Source organism: Pecten maximus, chromosome 4 (genome assembly GCF_902652985.1).
Source record: "Pecten maximus chromosome 4, xPecMax1.1, whole genome shotgun sequence".
NCBI lineage: Eukaryota > Metazoa > Mollusca > Bivalvia > Pectinida > Pectinidae > Pecten > Pecten maximus.
The window spans coordinates 14,652,405-14,673,858 of NC_047018.1; the positions used below are offsets into that span (position 1 = coordinate 14,652,405).

The window sequence follows — 21,454 nt, forward strand, 5'->3', positions numbered from 1 at the left end:
TGACCTCTCCTTCTCATCAGACCAACACCAGCAAAACTATATTAACTTTGTAAGCTTTAGTATTAAGTAGTAATCGATAGTTTTTTGTTTTGTTTTTGTAGTTTCTCTTATCATTTAGCAAAAGTGACTAAACTGTTTATTCTGCACACCATAGTTCTCGAAAGGAACGAGGTTTCGCTTTACCAGACTAAGTAAATTACATTGTTTAAACAAATATCAGTGCACAAACTGAAGAAATATAACTGTCCAAACAATTCAGTGTTCATAGTTACATTGTATAAGGCTAATACATGTACGTGTCACCGGGCTAAAATGGAATAGATACCCTGGATAACCGATATTTACAAACTTTCTCACGAATTTTATTACTCGATACTTGGTTTCCAGATAAATAGATAAGCGTATTTGATTTAAGTCAACGTTTGCTTACGTGCCCGAACTGTCTTATTGTCATTATGTCACGGAACCATTAAATACAACGATTCAACATTTCGAAGTCGGTACATTCTCGTGCATTTGACTTGTGTTCGACTTGTTAAATATTCTTTGGAATCTCATGTACTTTCACATTGGCACTACACTTGGCTCGTGTTAACAACTTGGCATTGTATTGACATTTAGCTTTTATCGTGGACACAAGTTTCAAGAAACGCAGGTTTATAAAGACCATGGAAAGTGTCATAGTCGACATCTTGATCTGATTTGCAAATATTCTATTTCATCGTGCGATATGAACTCAGTTATGTTCGATGTTTGATGAATGCATACTTGGAGTAGGTTATCACCGGCGCAAAGAATTGGGCACGAGTACAAGAGTTGAGGTTGAACATGAGTATGGTTTCATGAATACGTGCCCTGATCTCGTTACTGTTACCCCTGTAGCTTTGTGAGGATCCCCTTTTAGGTTTGTTTTTCACCATTTGTCCTCTTAATTGATATTGAGTTAAAATTACGATTTTATTTTACAGACTTTAAAATTCTTTGATTGCTTTCGCTGTATTGAGTCCTGAACTGCTCACCCGCTGATATATTTAGAGAACAGAGCTTCCATTGTGTTTCGTTCATGTTGTCACATTGTTTTCCTTACCATTCTCTACAATAGCTGCTTAGCTGCAGGAATGTTCGGAATAGGAACAGAAATAAAAATAGTAAAACAAACTTAGGATAAGATTCGTTTTAATAAATTCTTTCAATATAAACATATAGACATGCATCAAACGCGATTACAGAATGGAAATCGGTCATCTAGTAAGTAAACATAATGTTGAAAGGAATGTTAAAAACACGTATTCATCAGTTTTGACAGGGACGGATATTGGATACAAGCTGAAGTGGTCAGTGTATCTGTCCCATCTCGCCATGTTTATAACATTAGATATGATGTATCGAGGGCACCTGTCACGTGAGACGGATGTAGTCACCCCGCCTGATTGATCACTCATGCACGGCGCCAAAACATATCGGATGTGTCGGTCACAGCACCTCAAGTGTCCGGCGACACCATAGGACACCCACCCAACTTCGAGTTTCCTTAACGTATCAGTGTGAGTTAAGACACTCGTATAGGTTAGTGATATCTCGTAAGGAATACAGTTTGTGTGACTCTCAAAACGATGTGTCAACGTCGATTTCCGTCAGCACTCCTTTGGAACTTTATATACGCGATTCCTATGCAAATGACATTTCGTACCGCCTTCATTTACAAACATTTATATACAATTTCTTGCAATCCTCATACCATTTCGCCAAGCTTCCGTAACATAATCTAGCACAATTCTTTCACACACCAGAGTACGACCGGACGTTCGATTCGTATATTAATAAACACACACTACTGCACACAACTTCCGGGTCCTTATATGAACTCGTTACTTTTCCACTTGATGCGCGTTACCGGTGACTTTTTGGACGGTGCGAGGAGAGAAGATGTCCTTGATCTGAACTCTGTCGTTTCGTCGATGTCCGCTATGGGTGACAGATGATTGGGGGAGCTCATCGGTGAACCGGGTCTGAGGACATCGTCAAGAGACATGTTGCTGCCACTCATGCTGCTGATATCCGAACTGGAACTATGGACCTCAAACATACACCGTAACTGTACAATGGTAGACCGCAGGTCTATAAACTGTTTCATCAGGGATTTGTCCTGTTCCTTCATTTCCATCTGTAAAACAGAAAAACAATAATCTGAATGATAAAATATATTTCTATATATCATTCCCTTCAAAACATTCTGTAACCAACGTTTATCTTTTTCAAACAATAATGTTAACTGTCTGACAAAATTTATGTAAAGATAATCATATGCTTTAGAATTATTTGTTATTTAACACTCATATAACTCTAAGATATAACAGAAGTCATGGAGGGAAAGACGAACTACACTTTACAGAGGTGATATATCAGGTCAAACTTATGTTAAAAATGAATTTACACAAACACTGTAGGATAGTAAGAGTAAACGTTATTACTATCTGCGGTATATTTGGCAATATTTTTATCCTGGTGAGCTTATTGTATCATGTGTATCCCATATATAGTCCCACGAGAATGGCCTATTATAGTATATGACGTATTGACGAGTCGATATTAAACCAGTAGTGTGTGTGTAGTTACAAGGTAATTAACACTATCTATACCAGTCACGAGGACTAAGTGTTTACACCATCGACTTTATACAAATATCGTATCGGATGTTTGTTTACAGCAATTTAAGGCGTTGAGTACTTGTGAGTTGAATTGTTTTAGAACTTTTCTAAGGATCATACGTATCTTGTTAAAGTTAACAATCTTTATATGTGCAATTTTCTCTTGATCAGGATGACGAAGGTTTCTATAAGTGAAAAACGTTGTAATTATTTTAGGGTGTAAACAGTAACTTAACGATGATTATTAGAGTATTGTAAAGAAGTAAACAGATTAACGCAGGCTACCACGAAGTATTTAATTTTAATCTAACACACGCCCGTCGTTACGTGAACTAAATAACTAGGTAATTAACAGATAGTACAGTAGAAAGTCACATATATTATTGTAATGTTCACGTTTTCTACATTACATTTTATCGTTATGACGACTGTTCTGAAATGGTTGACAGAAGAAAGAAGATTTAGTCACGCGAATCCCAATAATAAAATTTAACTTGAAACACGTGCTGTAAACAAGTGATAATACCGCCGGCACATTGTGGTGGGTTTTTTTTCAAGCAAGGTATGTCGTAATTTCCGTTTAGAGATGTTGAAGTTTTATCATCGAGAGGATTGTGAAATCAACCACTGTGATATCCTCCACGTTAATGTACAGACCATCAAAACAAACTCGTAATCAAAATTCTACCACAATGAGAAAACCTTTTTGTAACACGAGACGACTGTGATACGAAATTCATGCCTGAATGCATATTTTGTCAAATCTGTTTGATTTTATCACCACATTTAACACATTTACTCCAGTTGTTCAAGGTTTTCCTCGGGGGTTTCGACAGTTAGCCAAACATCTACATTATAAAGGTCGGTGTCTTCTCATACAAAACGCGTTTCTTTAACGTATGAATGGCCTAGATAGTTGGCTTTATTTTTGTAAACATTAACTATCTTCTTCGACAGTAAAGCTAGGCGCCTCTGTTTCAATCAATTCTACAATGACCCAAAATCGAACCCTAGCAAAGCGATTAAAAATATTTTACAAAGGGTCGCACGTTTACTTTAATTAAAATAAACACCGGTATAGTGTAGCATGGGATCACATGCTTGGCGCTCGAACATAAAGAAATGTTCCAAGATATCTAAATATATATCCATGTATAATCATTATACAGATTCAGATTCAGATAGATTTATCAAAGTGTCACATATTGATACTTACATTATACAGAAAATACAGGCATATTGTCATTAAAACATTAAAATACATCAATACCCACCCATATTTGGCTTACGAGACACTATCACTGTACATCACATGTAATATGTTCATATGATGATCATTAAATACACATTTGATCAAAAGTCCTGTCTTTCGCTGATACATCTAAAACAATGATTTTGCAAAATATTTTTGTAAATATACGTTATATATGTAATATACAGAATATGTCTTTATGCTAGAGAGCTAATTTCATCTAAAGTTATAGATGTTATAATGAGCTGACTTATTTTCAAACTTGCCAATTTATCTTGAGTTTACAGAGGAATATCACCGTAATGGTCTGGTTCTGAGATACTGTACCGATATCCCGTACCGGTTTATTTATATATATATATGAATAATATAAATACACATTTGGTTGGAGAGCTTACACGGTATAGCGAGTGATCTGTTTTATTTCAACTACCATCGTCAGATTGTCATCAAATCTCCAAGATACGCTGGTGTTGTGTTGTGTCGATACTCATATCGGCTATTGTTTTAGACTCGGCCAGGAATTCGCACGTTCATACCTTTTGGCACGGTGTTGATATTAAACGATCTAAAACCAGATTTCCACAGTCTACGTCACATACGATGTACTTTGTACTTTTAGTGACATATCCGAATTGTTTCTCTCTTAACCCTGGACAACGTAAACTGTACAATGAATACAGACTGATATAATCTGTACTATAAATTGCCACAATTTACATGTAATATAAAATGTACGATGGGCTATCACAATTTAATGAAGATTTAATTTACAAACGAGCGTAACCAAAAATAAATGGAATGTGGAGGTTTACACATATAGACCAAGGTAAATATCGAGGTCTGATGTTCGTATTCTGTCTGAAATTATCGCGTATGCAAATTTATTTGTGAAATAAGTTTCTTCTTCTTTGAGTACAGGATAGTTCATTTCTGGTATTTTGAGAGAAGTCTTAACTACATGTAGGTGTAAACTCTCACCAGAACTAATTATAGATCCAATGATATACAAGCTAGTTCAGTACAATTTAGGTATTTATTATAAGCAATTTTCAAATTATCTAACTTATACATAATAATTTATGAACAACAAAAATATTGTTGGGTACAAATCGTTTATTCTCTATATATAATCGCCATCAATAAACACGGCCATTTGAAGTAAGTGTACAATAAATTAAATACGAGCTACTTTGTCACGAACTATGTACTCCGTGTGTAGTTCCGCGGTCTATAATACACTTAAACACTTAAAAACACCAGAAAAAACAATACATGTGCCTGTCATGTGATGGTGTCTCATAGGTCGTATCAACATACTCTATAAATCATTCATCATTTGGACCGACAACATATGCATTGCGAATCCCGTGGCCTTCGACGATAAAACTAGTCGTAAACAGGAGCATCTGTCGTGCGGATGAGATGCAGTTTATGTACAACAGTACTTCATACACGAACGGTATTGGTCGTAAAAACGTTTGTTAACATCTGTTTGTGTGTTTTAGTGTTTAGTGGCGTGTCCTTCGTTACAATTTCGGTTTTAGACTGCATATATGAAGTAACGTAATTATCTACTCGGAATTATTGAATGTGACTTTTATACTGAGCGTTAGTGCCGCAGTTAGAACCACTGTCAGTCGCTCGACAGTACTACCAAAGGTCTCTGGCTAGATCACAGACGGCTGTGTTAAAACCCCTCCCTCGCCATCCATAACAGAGGAGATAAGAGCAATCAATCCATTACCATATTAGGTAAGACTAACACATTAACTGTTTAAAAGTCAAGACAAGAACGTGTGTACATTGTTGGGGTGTACACGCCATCTGGCATAACCTTGGTTTTAGATACACGACCAAGATTTTGTTAACTGTCCAATCTTACACCAAGAGTTTTCTAGATAACTGCCCAATCTTACACCAAGTGTTTTCTAGATAACTGTCCGATCTTACACCAAGAGTTTTCTAGATAACTGTCCAATCTTACACCAAGAGTTTTCTAGATAACTGTCCAATCTTACACCAAGTGTTTTCTAGATAACTGTCCGATCTTACACCAAGTGTTTTCTAGATAACTGTCCAATCTTACACCAAGTGTTTTCTAGATAACTGTCCGATCTTACACCAAGTGTTTTCTAGATAACTGTCCAATCTTACACCAAGTGTTTTCTAGATAACTGTCCAATCTTACACCAAGTGTTTTCTAGATAACTGTCCAATCTTACACCAAGTGTTTTCTAGATAACTGTCCAATATTACACCAAGAGTTTTCTAGATAACTGCCGATCTTACACCAAGAGTTTTCTAACAGTACTTTAACTGTCCGATCTTACACCAAGTGTTTTCTAACAGTACTTTAACTGTCCGATCTTACACCAAGAGTTTTCTAACTGTCCGATCTTACACCAAGGGGCTTTAACTGCCCGATCTTATATATCCTAGTTTGTTTTATTAATGTTCAATTTTATACCGCCAATAATTTTCTAACTTTCCAACCTTACACAGCAAAGAATTGTCAAACTGCCCAAAATAGCAACAATACTGTTTATACTTTCTTCCTGACAAACACCTCGAAATCTCCAGTGTTAATGCCACTGATTTTACCTGCTGTCAAAACCTCCAAATCGTAAAACATGATTATCTTCACCTAAGGGTTTGTTTATCACGATAAAGATAAAATTACTTTTGTATGCGTCCTATTGTTTTATTATTCACTGTCCATATTTGTACACTTCAAGAATTGCATCTTATGTTCTTAGGGTGTATCCGAGTTATCCATGTGCTAGAAGTCAAATAAATGCTAATATATATGGTATAGAACATAGACAACGTAACATGCCCTCAAATATGGGTTTCAACGCACCGGTAATTTAGCAAAGAAATCATAATACAATAAACAAATTATTTGTGATATAAAAAACATCCAAACGTTACCCTTATGGGTGGTCGGGTGGCATATTTTATATTCTGACATTAACTGTGATGGTTACACTTACGATTTCCTGTTTGATCCATTTCAATGCCGTGTCTAGGTCCTTTTCTCGGCTTTCCGTGCTGTCTTTGGTCTGTGTTGGGGACGGTTTATACTCCCGATTTGTCCTAGCGTGATACAGACGTTGTACATAACGTTTGGGCAGTCGGACAGCGTCCTTGGTACGTCCGAGGGGGGTATCGTTGGAACCCAGGGTAGCAGCTTGGAGACACGGGGGGACCTGGATTGTATCGTAGTCCTCCCCATCACCACTGATACTGATCTCAACGTCACATTTCATATCAGATCTCATGGCGACCGGTTTAGGAAAATACAAGTGTAGTACTAGGGCGTTTACCAGGTAGTCACTCAGACACGTTTGTGAATGAACAGGCCAAGTCCAACGGAAAGTCTGAATGAAAAAAAATATATACAGTAGATATAAAGAAATCTTATCTACGATATTGGCTCTTACGCAAGAACAAGTAAGGCGAGTAAAGCTGGCTTACTCACATGTTCAAATATTAACTTAGTAAAAATAATCCGATTTATCCTTTATACAAGTCCGACTTGTAGAATCTGTGATGAACAGTGTGTGGTATTGATAGCGTCCAGTGACAGTGTCCAGACCGTCCACAAACACGTGTAGTAAAGGTATGATCCAAATACACACAGACCGCCTATTTAAACATTACAGACAATGCGAGGCGGGACCTGTCATCGAGCTGCGTGTACATTGAGCTTTTAGAAAGAGGCGTGCTCGATTGGCAAGGCTCATTCATGGATGTAACTCCAGTCGTGTAAATGATAACAGGTTGAGGTCGCAGATATATAAACACGTGCCCTATTTGTACAATATATATACTAAACATCACCGAATCGTGACGTCACGAATGGGGGCTTCCTTCTGACGAATCCGATTCCTGTATACACATATACCTGTCACCCTAAGGGTCGTTAAGTTCGGTATCAACACACATCAAAACGATTTGACATATTTGATCTTTATCGTTTCACAGGTAATACATGTCTAGGTGTACACTGTTGCTTCACTAGTAAGGTGTTCCCTCACAGTTAAGGTGTCTCCACCCACCAGGAACCTGAAACTCACACCTTCGCTAAATACATTTACAGTGTAGTACTACTACTACATTGTTAGGTCTACCTCGTATGATGATAAAATGTCAGTCGTTAACTTCCGATATAAATATATATATGTACACTACTTCACAGCCTTACCTTATCTATACATGACCCGTGTTTTATCACATGTACGTGTAAGTAATTCCTAAATACGTAAATTAACTCAAACTGCTTTTCTACCTGTCGATTTATACAGGCAACATTGTATTTATGGCTTTGTTATGATATTTTGTTCAACAAACGCTGAAATCACAGGTCTAAGAAGCGAATATTACTCCGACCAAAAGCTTTATAAATACAAAGAACCTACCGGAGAAATATTAGATCATAATGCGTAGCTCCAGACACACCATATACGAATTTTACTATCCACTATTAGGTTAAAATCGAGTCGTTGAAAATCATCAAATATGATTATAATATTCATATTCATATTAAGTAAATAAATATGAGTTCGCACACAGCTTAACACTTATGTGTTACTACTGGTGTTACAGGGACAGACAGATCATGTCACTTTTTGTAAACGCCTCTTGTTCCATAGTACATACTTTATATATGTACGTTCAAATTGTATCGTTCCTGCTACAAGTACCTAACATAAATGTTTTTACTACAGGTAACTAACGTAACGGTTTCTACAACAGGTAACTAATGTCAATGTTCCTACTATAGGTAACTAATGTAAAGGTTTCTACTACAGGTAACTAACGTAAAGGTTTCTACTACAGGTAACTAATGTAAAGGTTTCTACTATAGGTAACTAACGTTACGGTTCCTACTATAGGTAACTAACGTTACGGTTCCTACTATAGGTAACTAATGTACAGGTTTCTACTACAGGTAACTAATGTACAGGTTCCTACTATAGGTAACTAACGTTACGGTTCCTACTATAGGTAACTAACGTAAAGGTTTCTACTATAGGTAACTAATGTACAGGTTCCTACTATAGGTAACTAACGTTACGGTTCCTACTACAGGTAACTAACGTTACGGTTCCTACTATAGGTAACTAACGTTACGGTTCCTACTATAGGTAACTAACGTTAAGGTTTCTACTATAGGTAACTAACGTTAAGGTTTCTACTATAGGTAACTAACGTTACGGTTCCTACTATAGGTGACTGTTATGTAAAGGTTCCTACTATAGGTAACTAACGTTACGGTTCCTACTATAGGTAACTAACGTTACGGTTCCTACTATAGGTGACTGTTATGTAAAGGTTCCTACTATAGGTGACTGTTATGTAAAGGTTCCTACTATAGGTAACTAACGTTACGGTTCCTACTATAGGTGACTGTTATGTAAAGGTTCCTACTATAGGTGACTGTTATGTAAAGGTTCCTACTATAGGTGACTTATGTAAAGGTTCCTACTATAGGTAACTAACGTTACGGTTCCTACTATAGGTAACTAACGTTACGGTTCCTACTATAGGTGACTAACGTTACGGTTCCTACTATAGGTAACTAACGTTACGGTTCCTACTATAGGTAACTAACGTTACGGTTCCTACTATAGGTAACTAACGTTACGGTTCCTACTATAGGTAACTAACGTTACGGTTCCTACTATAGGTAACTAACGTTACGGTTCCTTCTATAGGTAACTAACGTAAAGGTTCCTACTATAGGTGACTGTTATGTAAAGGTTCCTACTATAGGTAACTAATGTTAAGGTTTCTACTACAGGTGACTGTAATGTTAAGGTTCCCACTATAGGTGACTGTAATGTAAAGGTTCCTACTATATATATATATATAGGTAACTAATGTAAAGGTTCCTACTATATATATATATATAGGTAACTAACGTAAATGTTCCTACTTACTATAGTATTACTTCTACACAACTACTACATGTATATATACTAGAATTCCAAATAATGTTATCATGAGATTTATTTCAATGAATGAACGTGAGAAAAATAAAGTAACACGTACCTTAAACTTACGATGACATTAATACATTCAAACCCATCCCGTTTTATAGAAATGTAAAGGTATTCATTCAACTTTATTTAAATTAGCGACACAAGTCTAGTTAAAGAACGAGAGAATTTGAAAGCCTGTCTGGTTCATATAAAGGGGTACAAATAAAATGTTTACATAAGAAACTATGTACGTTAGAAGCCGTGCGTCTCGAATTCCCTACGACACCACAATCATTAGTCTACCACTGGGAAAGATAAATACATACACCTGTGCTATTGAAAGGCCACGGCCAAATTCAAAACGTTTCATTACATTACGTCGTACCCCGAAGATCAAATGTCACTTGTAGTCATCATTGGTTTTGGTTTTAAAATGCACCGATATCTGGAATCATGACTGATATATGTTATTTTGTTATTAGCCATTTCGCGAAGAAATTAATGATACTTTTGTAGCCAAAGAAAACTTAAATGATTATAACATGTTATTATTTCGATTTTGTTGTTCACGTGGTAAAATACATCAACTGGAGCAATGTAGGGAAAACATTGTTGTGTAATTACGATTATATAATAAAGGGAGGTGGGGGTGGGGGTGGGGGTGGGGGGGATTAACAATGTTCAACGGTCTTAAATATGTCGAATTACTAAACATCGACCTTGTGTTTTTGGTATTTCGCCTATTTTCTATATTTTGATCTGTTGATACGAATTAATGATCTTAGTGGGGCTAAATAACGAAGTACCACACATCAGCCATATATACAGGTACATGTAGTATGCCCTTGGGATGTAGTGATAGCATGCTACACATTATGCGGACTGATACCCGAGTATATAGCGCTATTTCCCCCATAGCCCACCATTTAGTCCATTGAACGAAGACTATAGTAGAAACATGATATTTTGGTATTTTTATTAACATGTCATTCATTATTATTTTTTTTTAATTTACGAAGTCCTAATATAATATGACATTATGAAATTTAAGTTGAATGACTGAAAAGTCTCGAACAAAGAAGGATTATAGGGACCATGATATATATATGTTTATTTACTGTTTAAGATGTATATAAACATCGGCCAAGGTCATGCTCTGTTGTATATCTACTTGTCAATATACAAAGTTATTGTTTTACCCGACAGGTGATACAGATACCTGTCAATACACGAAGATACCTGAGCCACACATACCCGTACAGGTACAATACCTGGCGATATCAAAGCTGCCGACACAGGTTTCGAGATAAGAGGTCTTTTGTTGTTCCGATTTCACGCGGAATTCAGCACGAAGACAACCGGCAATAAGACGAACAAACAGATTGTCTGTTCTTGTATTTTATCCGTAGGAGTTTAAGGTATTTAACTTTTCTTTAAGCTCCAAAGATTCTCTTTAAGATAAATACTGACCTCTCGACCTGTGGATGGGTTAGGTGTTTCGTGATTAACTACACTAAATGATTCCTCGCCGTCTCTACGTCATCCGGGATTTAATCTTATTCACGTCGTCCTAATTAGAAGTCTCTTAATCCAGATAATCTACTCAGTAAATAAAAAATAAACAGTCAACACGTTTGGTCTATTTTGTTACTTCCGGTTAACTGCGGATCAAGTTTATTTATATTTGTATTTATAGCAGCATTTTAGCGAGTCATAACAAACCAATGTTTATCAAGTACAATATGCACCCTCTATTCCTTAATGTATTAAACGAAAAGAACAATGTATTGAATAATGATTAAAACAAGGAAGATTTATATCATTTACAAGAGTAAACGTATATGTATCTACATATGTAATACAGGATTTTATCGCGATCATACGGTATGCTGATTTATAAGTGTTTAGTACGAACGTCTAGTGTAAGCAGTGATCTTTGGTGTAACATGCCGGTGAGATCGTATAGAGTAGAATTCACTACATTATACCCTGTGGCCAATATTTGCTATTTCAGTTTTCCATGTAATCCATTATTTACGATATGAAACATAATTTCTGACATTTCTTAAATGTGAAGACCCTCATCGTCACTGATGTCCAAATAAGAACTGGAACAGTTGCGGTCGAAAATGATTGACAGGCAATTGGTGAAAGAAAAATGCTGAAAACAATAACATATTTTCTTGTAATATTGTAATCAGTATAGGACGTGGAATACAGTGTCAATTTCATTCGACATCGATCGCGGTAATCCTTATACATGTAAATGGCAGCAAGCCCTTCCATGTCACTTGTGACATATACATGTACTGGAAATGGTAATGTAACGGTCAAGAGATAAACAGTTCTCAATAGGAAAACCGAATTATCATACCCTACAACTTAGTGGTAAGCTGTCCATGTTGGTTACATTGTAGTGTCGAAGTAAGAAGCTGATATAGAAAACTCCAGTGTCAGGGATTTAGAAGGGAATACACGATTGGTAGAATCAATAAATCACATGACATGCAAGACAACATGTCATCTTTATATCTAAGAGTGAAACTGAATTATTTTTTAAGGTTCCTTTTAGTCTCCTATAGGTCTCTCTAGGTCTCCTCTAGGTCTCTCGAGGTCCACTCTAGGTCTCTAAGTCTCTCTATGTCTCCTCTAGGTCCCTCAAGGTCTCTCTAGGTGACCTCTCTAGAGGTCTCTCCAGGTCTATCTAGGTCTCTTCTAGGTCTCCCCTAGGTCTCAACTAGGTCTCTCTAGGTCACCTCTAGGTCTCTCTAGGTCCCTCGAGGTCTCTCTAGGTGACTTCTCTAGAGGTCCCTCTAGGTCTCCTCTTGGTCTCTCTAGGTCCCTCTAGGCATCCTCTAGGTCTCCTCTAGGTCTCCTCCTCTAGGTCTCCTCCTCTAGGTCTCCTCTAGGTCTCTCTAGGTGACCTCTCTAGGTCTCTTCTATGTCTCATCTAGGTCTCCTCTAGGTCTCTCTAGGTCTCCTCTAGGTCTCTCCTCTAGGTCTCCTCTAGGTCTCTCTATGTCTCCTTTAGGCTTCTCCTCTAGGTCTCCTCTAGGTCTCTTCTAGGTCTCTCTAGGTCTCCATGTATCCTCTAGGTCTCCTCTAGGTACCTCTAGGCCTCCTCGAGGTCTCTCTAGGTGACTTCTCTAGAGGTCCCTCTAGGTCCCTCTAGGTCTCCTCTAGGTCTCTCTAGGTCCCTCTAGGCATCCTCTAGGTCTCCTCTAGGTCTCCTCCTCTAGGTCTTCTCCTCTAGGTCTCTCTAGGTCTCCTCTATGTCTCCTCTAGGTCTCTCTAGGTCTCCTCTAGGTCTCTCTAGGTCTCCTCTAGGTCTCCTCTAGGTCTCTCTGTCTCCTCTAGGTCTCTCTAGGTCTTCTCCTCTAGGTCTCCTTTAGGTCTCTCTAGGTCTCTTCAAGGTCTCTCTAAGTCTCCTCTTAGTCTCCTCTAGGTCTTCTCTAGGTCTCCTCTAGGTCTCTCTAGGTCTCCTCTAAGTCTCCTCTAGGTCTCTCTGTCTCCTCTAGGTCTCTCTAGGTCTCCTCTAGGTCTCTCTATGTCTCTCTAGGTCTCCTCTAGGTCTCCTCTAGGTCTCTCTAGGTCTCTTCAAGGTCTCTCTAAGTCTCCTCTTAGTCTCCTCTAGGTCTTCTCTAGGTCTCCTCTATGTCTCCTCTATGTCTCCTCTAGGTCTCTTCTAGGTCTCTCTAGGTCTCCAGGTCTCCTCTAGGTCTCTCTAGATCTCCTCTATGTCTCCTCTAGGCCTCCTCTAGGTTTCTCTATGTCTCCTCTACGTCCACTCTAGGTCTCCAGGTCTCCTCTAGGCCTCCTCTAGGTTTCTCTAGGTCTCCTCTACGTCCACTCTAGGTCTCCTCTAGGTCTCTCTATGTCTCTCTAGGTCTCTCTAGGTCTCCTCCTCTAGGTCTCCTCCTCTAGGTCTCTCTAGGTCTCCTCTAGGTCTCCTCTAGGTCTCCTCTAGGTCTCCTCTTCGTCTCTCTAAGTCTCTCTAGGTCTCCTCTAGGTCTCCTCTTCGTCTCTCTAGTTCTCCTCTCTATGTCTTCTAGTCTGGTAGACAGTTTACACCATCATATTAGTCTGGTAGATAACTCTCCCAAAACTTCCCAATGGACATACTTTTATGTAGGATTCCCCCCCCCCCCCCCCCCCCCCCCCCCCCCCCATTAAAGTGTTTATCACCAGATCTTTTTGTAGTTTGCTTCCTGGAGAAGTTAAGCTCAAACGATAACAGATAGAATGATGAGATTCATTCTGTTCCAGGTGAGGTACTCTCAATGGCATAGGAAACCAGACTTACTTCAACGTATGCTAAAATTCATATAATTAGGATCTTTGTGCAACTATTTTCAGATAAGATCATCTGATTAAAAGTTATTTGCTAGAGCACACGAATTGTAATCGTTCGTTTGATATACAGTATATTACAAAATACATCATAGAGGTAATAAATCTGTTGATTTTAATCACACGACTATATAATCTGTTGATTTTAATCAAACAACTATATAATCTGTGTCACTCGTACGATTTGGTTATACGGATGTTTTACGTCTCGTGTGATCGCCAACACAGACTTAGACAGAGTCTCTGAAAGTCTGTACATGGCCGAGCTATTACCATTGTTGTCTGGATACCTATATCGCATTGACGTCCAATCAGGGGAGCAATATCTACAACAATCAGCTTTGAGCTTATCTTTCAAAGTGTCATAACGTTACAAACTCGTTTATAATGCAATCAAAACAGAAAAGTTAATTGCTAGAATTTAATTAACCATTCCAATTAATGATTTGACAAAACAACCTCATTTAGATAACCAATTAATAGATATGTACATGTAACCTTTCAAAAGACAAATTAAGTCGATAGGGGACATTATCACAATTATCAATGATTATAGGAGTTTAAATGAACTTCAACAGTAAAGATAACATGTAAACCTGAGTGCAATACTGCACGGTTAGACAGGAAAGGTTTTGTGCTAGTCCAGATAGCATTTGACTAAATGACATAGTTTGGTGTATTGTAATGGTTTATACATGTATGTTGTGTCCAACTAGACCTCGTAGTGATGCTAGGGACACCATGCAGTTATTGTGTCCTTGGAATCCTCGTCAGGACATTAGGGGCATCATGTAGCTGTTTCATCCTTCTAGGGCTCGATATGGTTTTGATGTCGTATTTATGGTCAATATAAACGACAGAGCTTAAAAAGTAATTAATGAAAAAAATTAATGATGACCTTTAAATCACGATGGAAGACGTTAATTTGCTTATTTTATTGGACAACAGAATGAAATTTGTCACAATTGTTACCCGCAGCAAATTTCCTGCATTTGATAATTACGCCATGTAGCCGCTGTTTGCATACAAACGCGTCAATTATAAAATTGAAAATAAATTCAGCTTGAGAAGTTTGGACTTGTGAATAAATATGACGTGAATGCATTTATTTACTTCACGGACTCCTGACGACATCGGTTGTTACTAGAACAGGCGTATTATTAGACATCTTGTCAGGAACGCGATTCCAGGGGATGGGGGTCGGACGCCAAGTCTAGTGTGCGAACTTTGGATTGTGACCAGATCTGAATGGAAGTCACAATGAGTTAAACATGAAAATGCGTATTTAGCACTTTCTTTGTTGATGCAGCTAAGTTTTATTATACAACGGAGAGTTGATTCATTTTGGTGGTGCGATACACTTCTCGATCATTCTAACACTGGACGGTTGTTGCGCGTAAATAGAATTATTTATTCATAGGCATGGAATGATGTTACGATTTGGGTGTCAGCTATTGTCTCATAAATATCAAATTTATCCAGTTAGATTATATTGCGATTTTGTCATCCAAATGGAAATACTTCAAATATATCTCCAATAGATATGGCTAATACTGCCATAGCTTCTACACTCAAAGATTCTCTCGATGAAACATTGGTGCATTACTTGGCCCTAGATAAAAGATAAGCGATGCTAAATCGATTTTCTTACAATGGAACTGCCTTTGATAGCATCATATAGTTTTCACTTATCTACGAAGTTTGGAGTGATTCGATATTGATGAGCATAATCTGAATATTACGATTTCTCAGTTAAAATGTTGACAACTGACGGACAAACACAGTAATTTGTTCAGGTCAATGTTGAATGCCAAAACTCCCTTCTTGGCTTTAAATTTGAAGCCATTGTATTACTGACGAGTTTTAGAAGGGAGAAATAGCTGTATTAACTAATCGTGTGTTTTATCTTCATAATTTCACATTATCGTGTCCCTTGAACTTGTACGATGTTTTGAGATTTCCTGGTGGTTTGCTGTTCAGCGATAAATACCAGATAGGAACTATCTTGAATAGTGGCACCAGTTCTAAGTAACATTTTTAAGGTCCAGTGTAATTTACCCTATATCTTTTCCGGATTTCCATGCATCGCATGTGTCTTAGAAGGACGAAGCGTCTGTGTTTTGTCCCTGACATCACTGACGAGTCCTGGATGGACGAAGTAGTTTGGCGATGTCCCTGACATCACTGACCAGTCCTAGAAGGACATGACAGCTTGGCGGGTCCCTGACATCACGGACGAGTTCTGGATGGACGAAACGGCAGTGTTGTGTCTCTGAAATCATTGACGAGTCCTGGAAGGACGTGAGAGCTTTGCGGGTCCCTGACATCACTGACGAGTCCTGGAAGGACGTGAGAGCTTTGCGGGTCCCTGACATCACGGACGAGTCCTGGAAGGACGGGACAGCTGTGTAGCCTGACATCACGGACGAGTCCTAGAAGGAAGAAACAGCTGGTGCCGAGCGAAGTATTTATATGTATCTATTAATGAAGTTATACTCAAATGAAGTTTTAAGGTCGCCAACATGGTCTCATGTTTTTATTTCTCTGATTGCGAAGAAGTAATTCATTCTGTTCTGGAACACCTTGTTGATTAGGTTTTTGTTTACATTTTCTTTTATTCACTGTTTGGTAAAGTTGTTTTTGCTACAGTATTTTTTTGTTTTATTATTTATGAGAAGACAGAAATAGGCTATCATAAATCTCCTTAATAAACGATGCATACCATTATTATTGTTTACGGGGATGACTGTTGTAAACAAAGCTGTATATGACGTTGATAAACCTCGCATTGTACACAGTTAAGGTGTTTTGTCAATAGGTATCAAGCATCGTGAATGTGACAGAAATTAATTGGAGAACTGACAGCGATTATGACAACTTTGTCAATGTTATACCCCAATAACTATCTATATACACAACTTAACGCTGGGTCCGTGACAAGTGATTCCTGTCACGCTAACACGATAAAGACTCGCCCAACAGGACCTGTTAATGTAATGTGGGTAATCCGGCCAGGTGTCGGGTGAGGTTGTCGGGTACTCCGAAGGGCTCGTTTAGTGCACATTTACTAACATACACATTGACTTTCAAAGTATTTTCTGTGAACAATTTCGAAACGTTTAAAGGTCATATAATTGGCGGAATGGGCGCTTTCACGCCAATTCTATTACCGTTACCCGGTATTGAATAAGTATAATACACCGATGAAGTTTCTAGAGGGAAATGAGTTCGATATCCGGGAGTACGTAAGCTTAATTACCTGTAATTGGTCAATATTGTCAATGCGGTAAACATATATTATCATATCATTTCATTCTCTATACAAAGTAAAAAGACATTTTCGCCGACTGAATTTTAGTGACGTTTTAAATCGTATTTCTTAAGCATCTTTTGTACACAGTAAGTAATCTAAGTTATTATACATGAGTAAATATAGATTATTGATGACTCAATTAAATACATATACTAAGTTAAACGTGTGTATTAACACTTACAGTACATGTGATACTAAGGTAAACTTGTAGTATGAGCCTAGATTTATTACCTAAGGTTCATTAGATAATTGTAAGTATAACTTTGATTCTTCTTTTGTTGACAGATACAGAGCCAGAAGTGTTTTGCAACAGTATACATTATGCAACATTTAATTTTATAATGCATGATACTGTATTTGTAGGTTTAAAAAATAGATTAACTTTAAAGTAATTAGCATGCATAAAATGTAAATAGATCTTATTAAAATACAGAAAATCCTAACAAAATATACTCTTATTTATATTACCATATTGCCACTTTAATCATATAAAAAGTGTTTCCATTGAATAAGGTAAGTATTTGAACATCGTTACAATCGGCGGACCCTTGTGTTCCGCATAACGAAAATTTCGAGTGATGCTCTACAATTCACTCAAACAGTTTCAAATACGTACAATGGGACTATAAAACATATATAATATATATCACTCGATTTATTCAACAATAACAAAGAAAAAGGACGCGTTAAGACCCAGGATGCATGGATAATATAATATAAGGCTCCAATTTCTGTACCAATAAGTGATGCATATATTCTATTTATCAATCTAGAATGTTTTTTATTCGGTCACAATAAAAAAACATTCAGTGTATCGATAAATATTTCGATTAAAACCTACTTGATGACAATTTTCACACGTGTATATAAAATGTCTCCTATTGGTGACATTTATTTGGCAAAGTTTGCATATATCGTGTTCCATACGCCATCACTAACAGTATTTAATGGCACAGTGTTCATAGGTATGAGTATAAATATGGTTCCGGATCGCCGGTAAGATAAGGGTAAATCTAACTTATCTATAGCCGATCGTCTAGAGGTGTAGGCAGTTCATCCACCACGTGGATAGATCTATCAACTTTTCTATCATACATGATATTAATGTATTAACGTATAACAATGTATAATTAAATAAATACAATGTATTATGACAAAGATAAAATCTTAGGAATGTGATAATTATTCTATAAAGTGTGAAATCATGTCATGTCAACCACGATTTCTTTTACTTTGATTCGGTCATGTTTAATATGCAACACTGCGAGCATTACCTTTATATTAATATATGTAATTCAGTGTTAATCCATGTGTTATCATCTCACGTGTTTCATTGTTCACCAATACATAAATGTATTTGCACACGTTAATGATTTCTGCATTACTGGTCAACTCATTTCACAGGTGCAGCGTTCTTTTCATATATTTTTCCATGCTATGTTTAACCGATTCAGATTACGCAAGTATGTTTGAACCATTTTTGCACGTTTGAGAAGTTAATCTGTACAATAAAGATTATATTCCTATGTATAGGATCTATGTAATAATATTTTAGTGAAAGGAGAAGCATAAACCTCGTTTACGTATCTTTAATTTTTCCATACCTTAATTACATTTGTAGTACCATTTATGTTATATGTTAGGTAGTTCGATCCATTTCATATGGACTGTGTGGTATTGTTAGATTACTAAAGCTATACAGCTCTGTATGATATTTACGTGCTGTATTACGTATTTGTACATCTATCTATATGAGCTCGTTATGATGGCGTTTTGTTGTGGTCGATATGTATGTACATCAAATCTAATAAATACAATTATAAATCTGCACTGTCAGTTATGATAAATCATTCTTGTGTCCGCATTTTTTCTGACGGATGTGCTAGATTCCAGATCCCTACATGTCTGTTAGTGTTATTTGACCATAACACCACATATTGATAACTATTACAAATAAGCTATAAGGAATATCTCGTCAATAGTGACACTGCTTGTTGGGGGAAATATCAACCATAAGTAGATCTTACCAATACATCATAGGTCAGAAAAAAAATTGCATCATAGGTCAGAGAAAAATACATCATAGGTAAGAGAAGACAAAAAAATACATCATAGGTCAGAGAAAAAAATACATCATAGGTCAGAGAAGACAAAAAAATACATCATAGGTCAGGTCAGAGAAGACAAAAAAGATACACCATAGGTCAGAGAAAAAAATACATCATAGGTCAAAGAAGACAAAAAAGATACATCATAGGTCAGAGAAAAAAAATACATCATAGGTCAGAGAAAAATACATCATAGGTCAGAGAAAAAAATACATCATAGGTCAGAGAAAACAAAAAAGATACATCATAGGTCAGAGAAGACAAAAAGATACATCATAGGTCAGAGAAGACAAAAAAGATACATCATAGGTCAGAGAAAAAATACATCATAGGTCAGAGAAGACAAAAAAGATACATCATAGGTCAGAGAAAACAAAAAAAAATACATCATAGGTCAGAGAAGACAAAAAAGATACATCATAGGTCAGAGAAGACAAGAAAGATACATCATAGGTCAGAGAAGACAAAAAAATACATCATAGGTCAGAGAAGACAAAAAAAATACATCATAGGTCAGAGAAAACAAAAAAATACAGCATAGGTCAGAGAAAACAAAAAAAATACATCATAGGTCAGAGAAGACAAAAAAATACATCATATATGGGTCAGAGAAAACAAAAAAATACAGCATAGGTCAGAGAAAACAAAAAAAAATACATCATAGGTCAGAGAAGACAAAAAAATACATCATATATAGGTCAGAGAAAACAAAAAAATACAGCATAGGTCAGAGAAAACAAAAAAAATACATCATAGGTCAGAGAAAAAAAATACATCATAGGTCAGAGAAGAGAAAAAAATACATCATAGGTCAGAGAAAACAAAACAAAATACATCATAGGTCAGAGAAAACAAAAAATTACAGCATAGGTCAGAGAAAACAAAAAAATACAGCATAGGTCAGAGAAGACAAAAAAGATACACCATAGGTCAGAGAAAAAAATACATCATAGGTCAAAGAAGACAAAAAAGATACATCATAGGTCAGAGAAAAAAAATACATCATAGGTCAGAGAAAAATACATCATAGGTCAGAGAAAAAAATACATCATAGGTCAGAGAAAACAAAAAAGATACATCATAGGTCAGAGAAGACAAAAAGATACATCATAGGTCAGAGAAGACAAAAAAGATACATCATAGGTCAGAGAAAAAATACATCATAGGTCAGAGAAGACAAAAAAATACATCATAGGTCAGAGAAAACAAAAAAAAATACATCATAGGTCAGAGAAGACAAAAAAGATACATCATAGGTCAGAGAAGACAAAAAAGATACATCATAGGTCAGAGAAGACAAAAAAAATACATCACAGGTCAGAGAAAACAAAAAAATACAGCATAGGTCAGAGAAAACAAAAAAATACATCATAGGTCAGAGAAGACAAAAAAAATACATCATATATAGGTCAGAGAAAACAAAAAAATACAGCATAGGTCAGAGAAAACAAAAAAAAATACATCATAGGTCAGAGAAAAAAAATACATCATAGGTCAGAGAAAAAAAATATACATCATAAGTCAGAGAAGACAAAAAATACATCATAGGTCAGAAGACAAAAAAATACATCATAGGTCAGAGAAGACAAAAAAATACATCATAAGTCAGAGAAAACAAAACAAAATACATCATAGGTCAGAGAAAACAAAAAAATACAGCATAGGTCAGAGAAAACAAAAAAATACAGCATAGGTCAGAGAAAACAAAACCAAATACATCATAGGTCAGAGAAAAAAAAATACATCATAGGTCAGAGAAGACAAAAAAATACATCATAGGTCAGAGAAAAAAA

At 36.6% G+C, this 21,454-nt stretch overlaps 1 protein-coding gene across 2 annotated transcripts; it reads right to left on the bottom strand.

The window, feature by feature from the left end:
- Positions 1-1,159: 1,159 nt before the first annotated feature.
- Positions 1,160-7,947, bottom strand: LOC117325329. 2 transcript variants are annotated; one of them, XM_033881470.1, is made up of 3 exons: positions 7,385-7,947; positions 6,897-7,283; positions 1,160-2,164 (listed from the first exon to the last, which is right to left on the bottom strand). In XM_033881470.1, the coding sequence occupies exons 2-3, from the start codon at positions 7,182-7,184 to the stop codon at positions 1,856-1,858; spliced, it is 597 nt and encodes a 198-aa protein (XP_033737361.1). In that variant the 5' UTR covers positions 7,185-7,283; positions 7,385-7,947; the 3' UTR covers positions 1,160-1,855. The 2 variants fall into 2 exon arrangements, with proteins under 2 accessions (XP_033737361.1, XP_033737360.1); XM_033881469.1 differs by having other exon boundaries at positions 6,897-7,947.
- Between the last annotated feature and the right edge of the window lie 13,507 nt (positions 7,948-21,454).

Bases quoted from the DNA above. Each gene is read 5' to 3' on its own strand.
- LOC117325329 (XM_033881470.1), bottom strand. From the start codon at position 7,184: ATGAGATCTGATATGAAATGTGACGTTGAGATCAGTATCAGTGGTGAT. The intron at 2,165-6,896 runs GTAAGTGTAACC...TCTGTTTTACAG, and splicing joins AATGGATCAAACAGGAAATC to ATGGAAATGAAGGAACAGGA.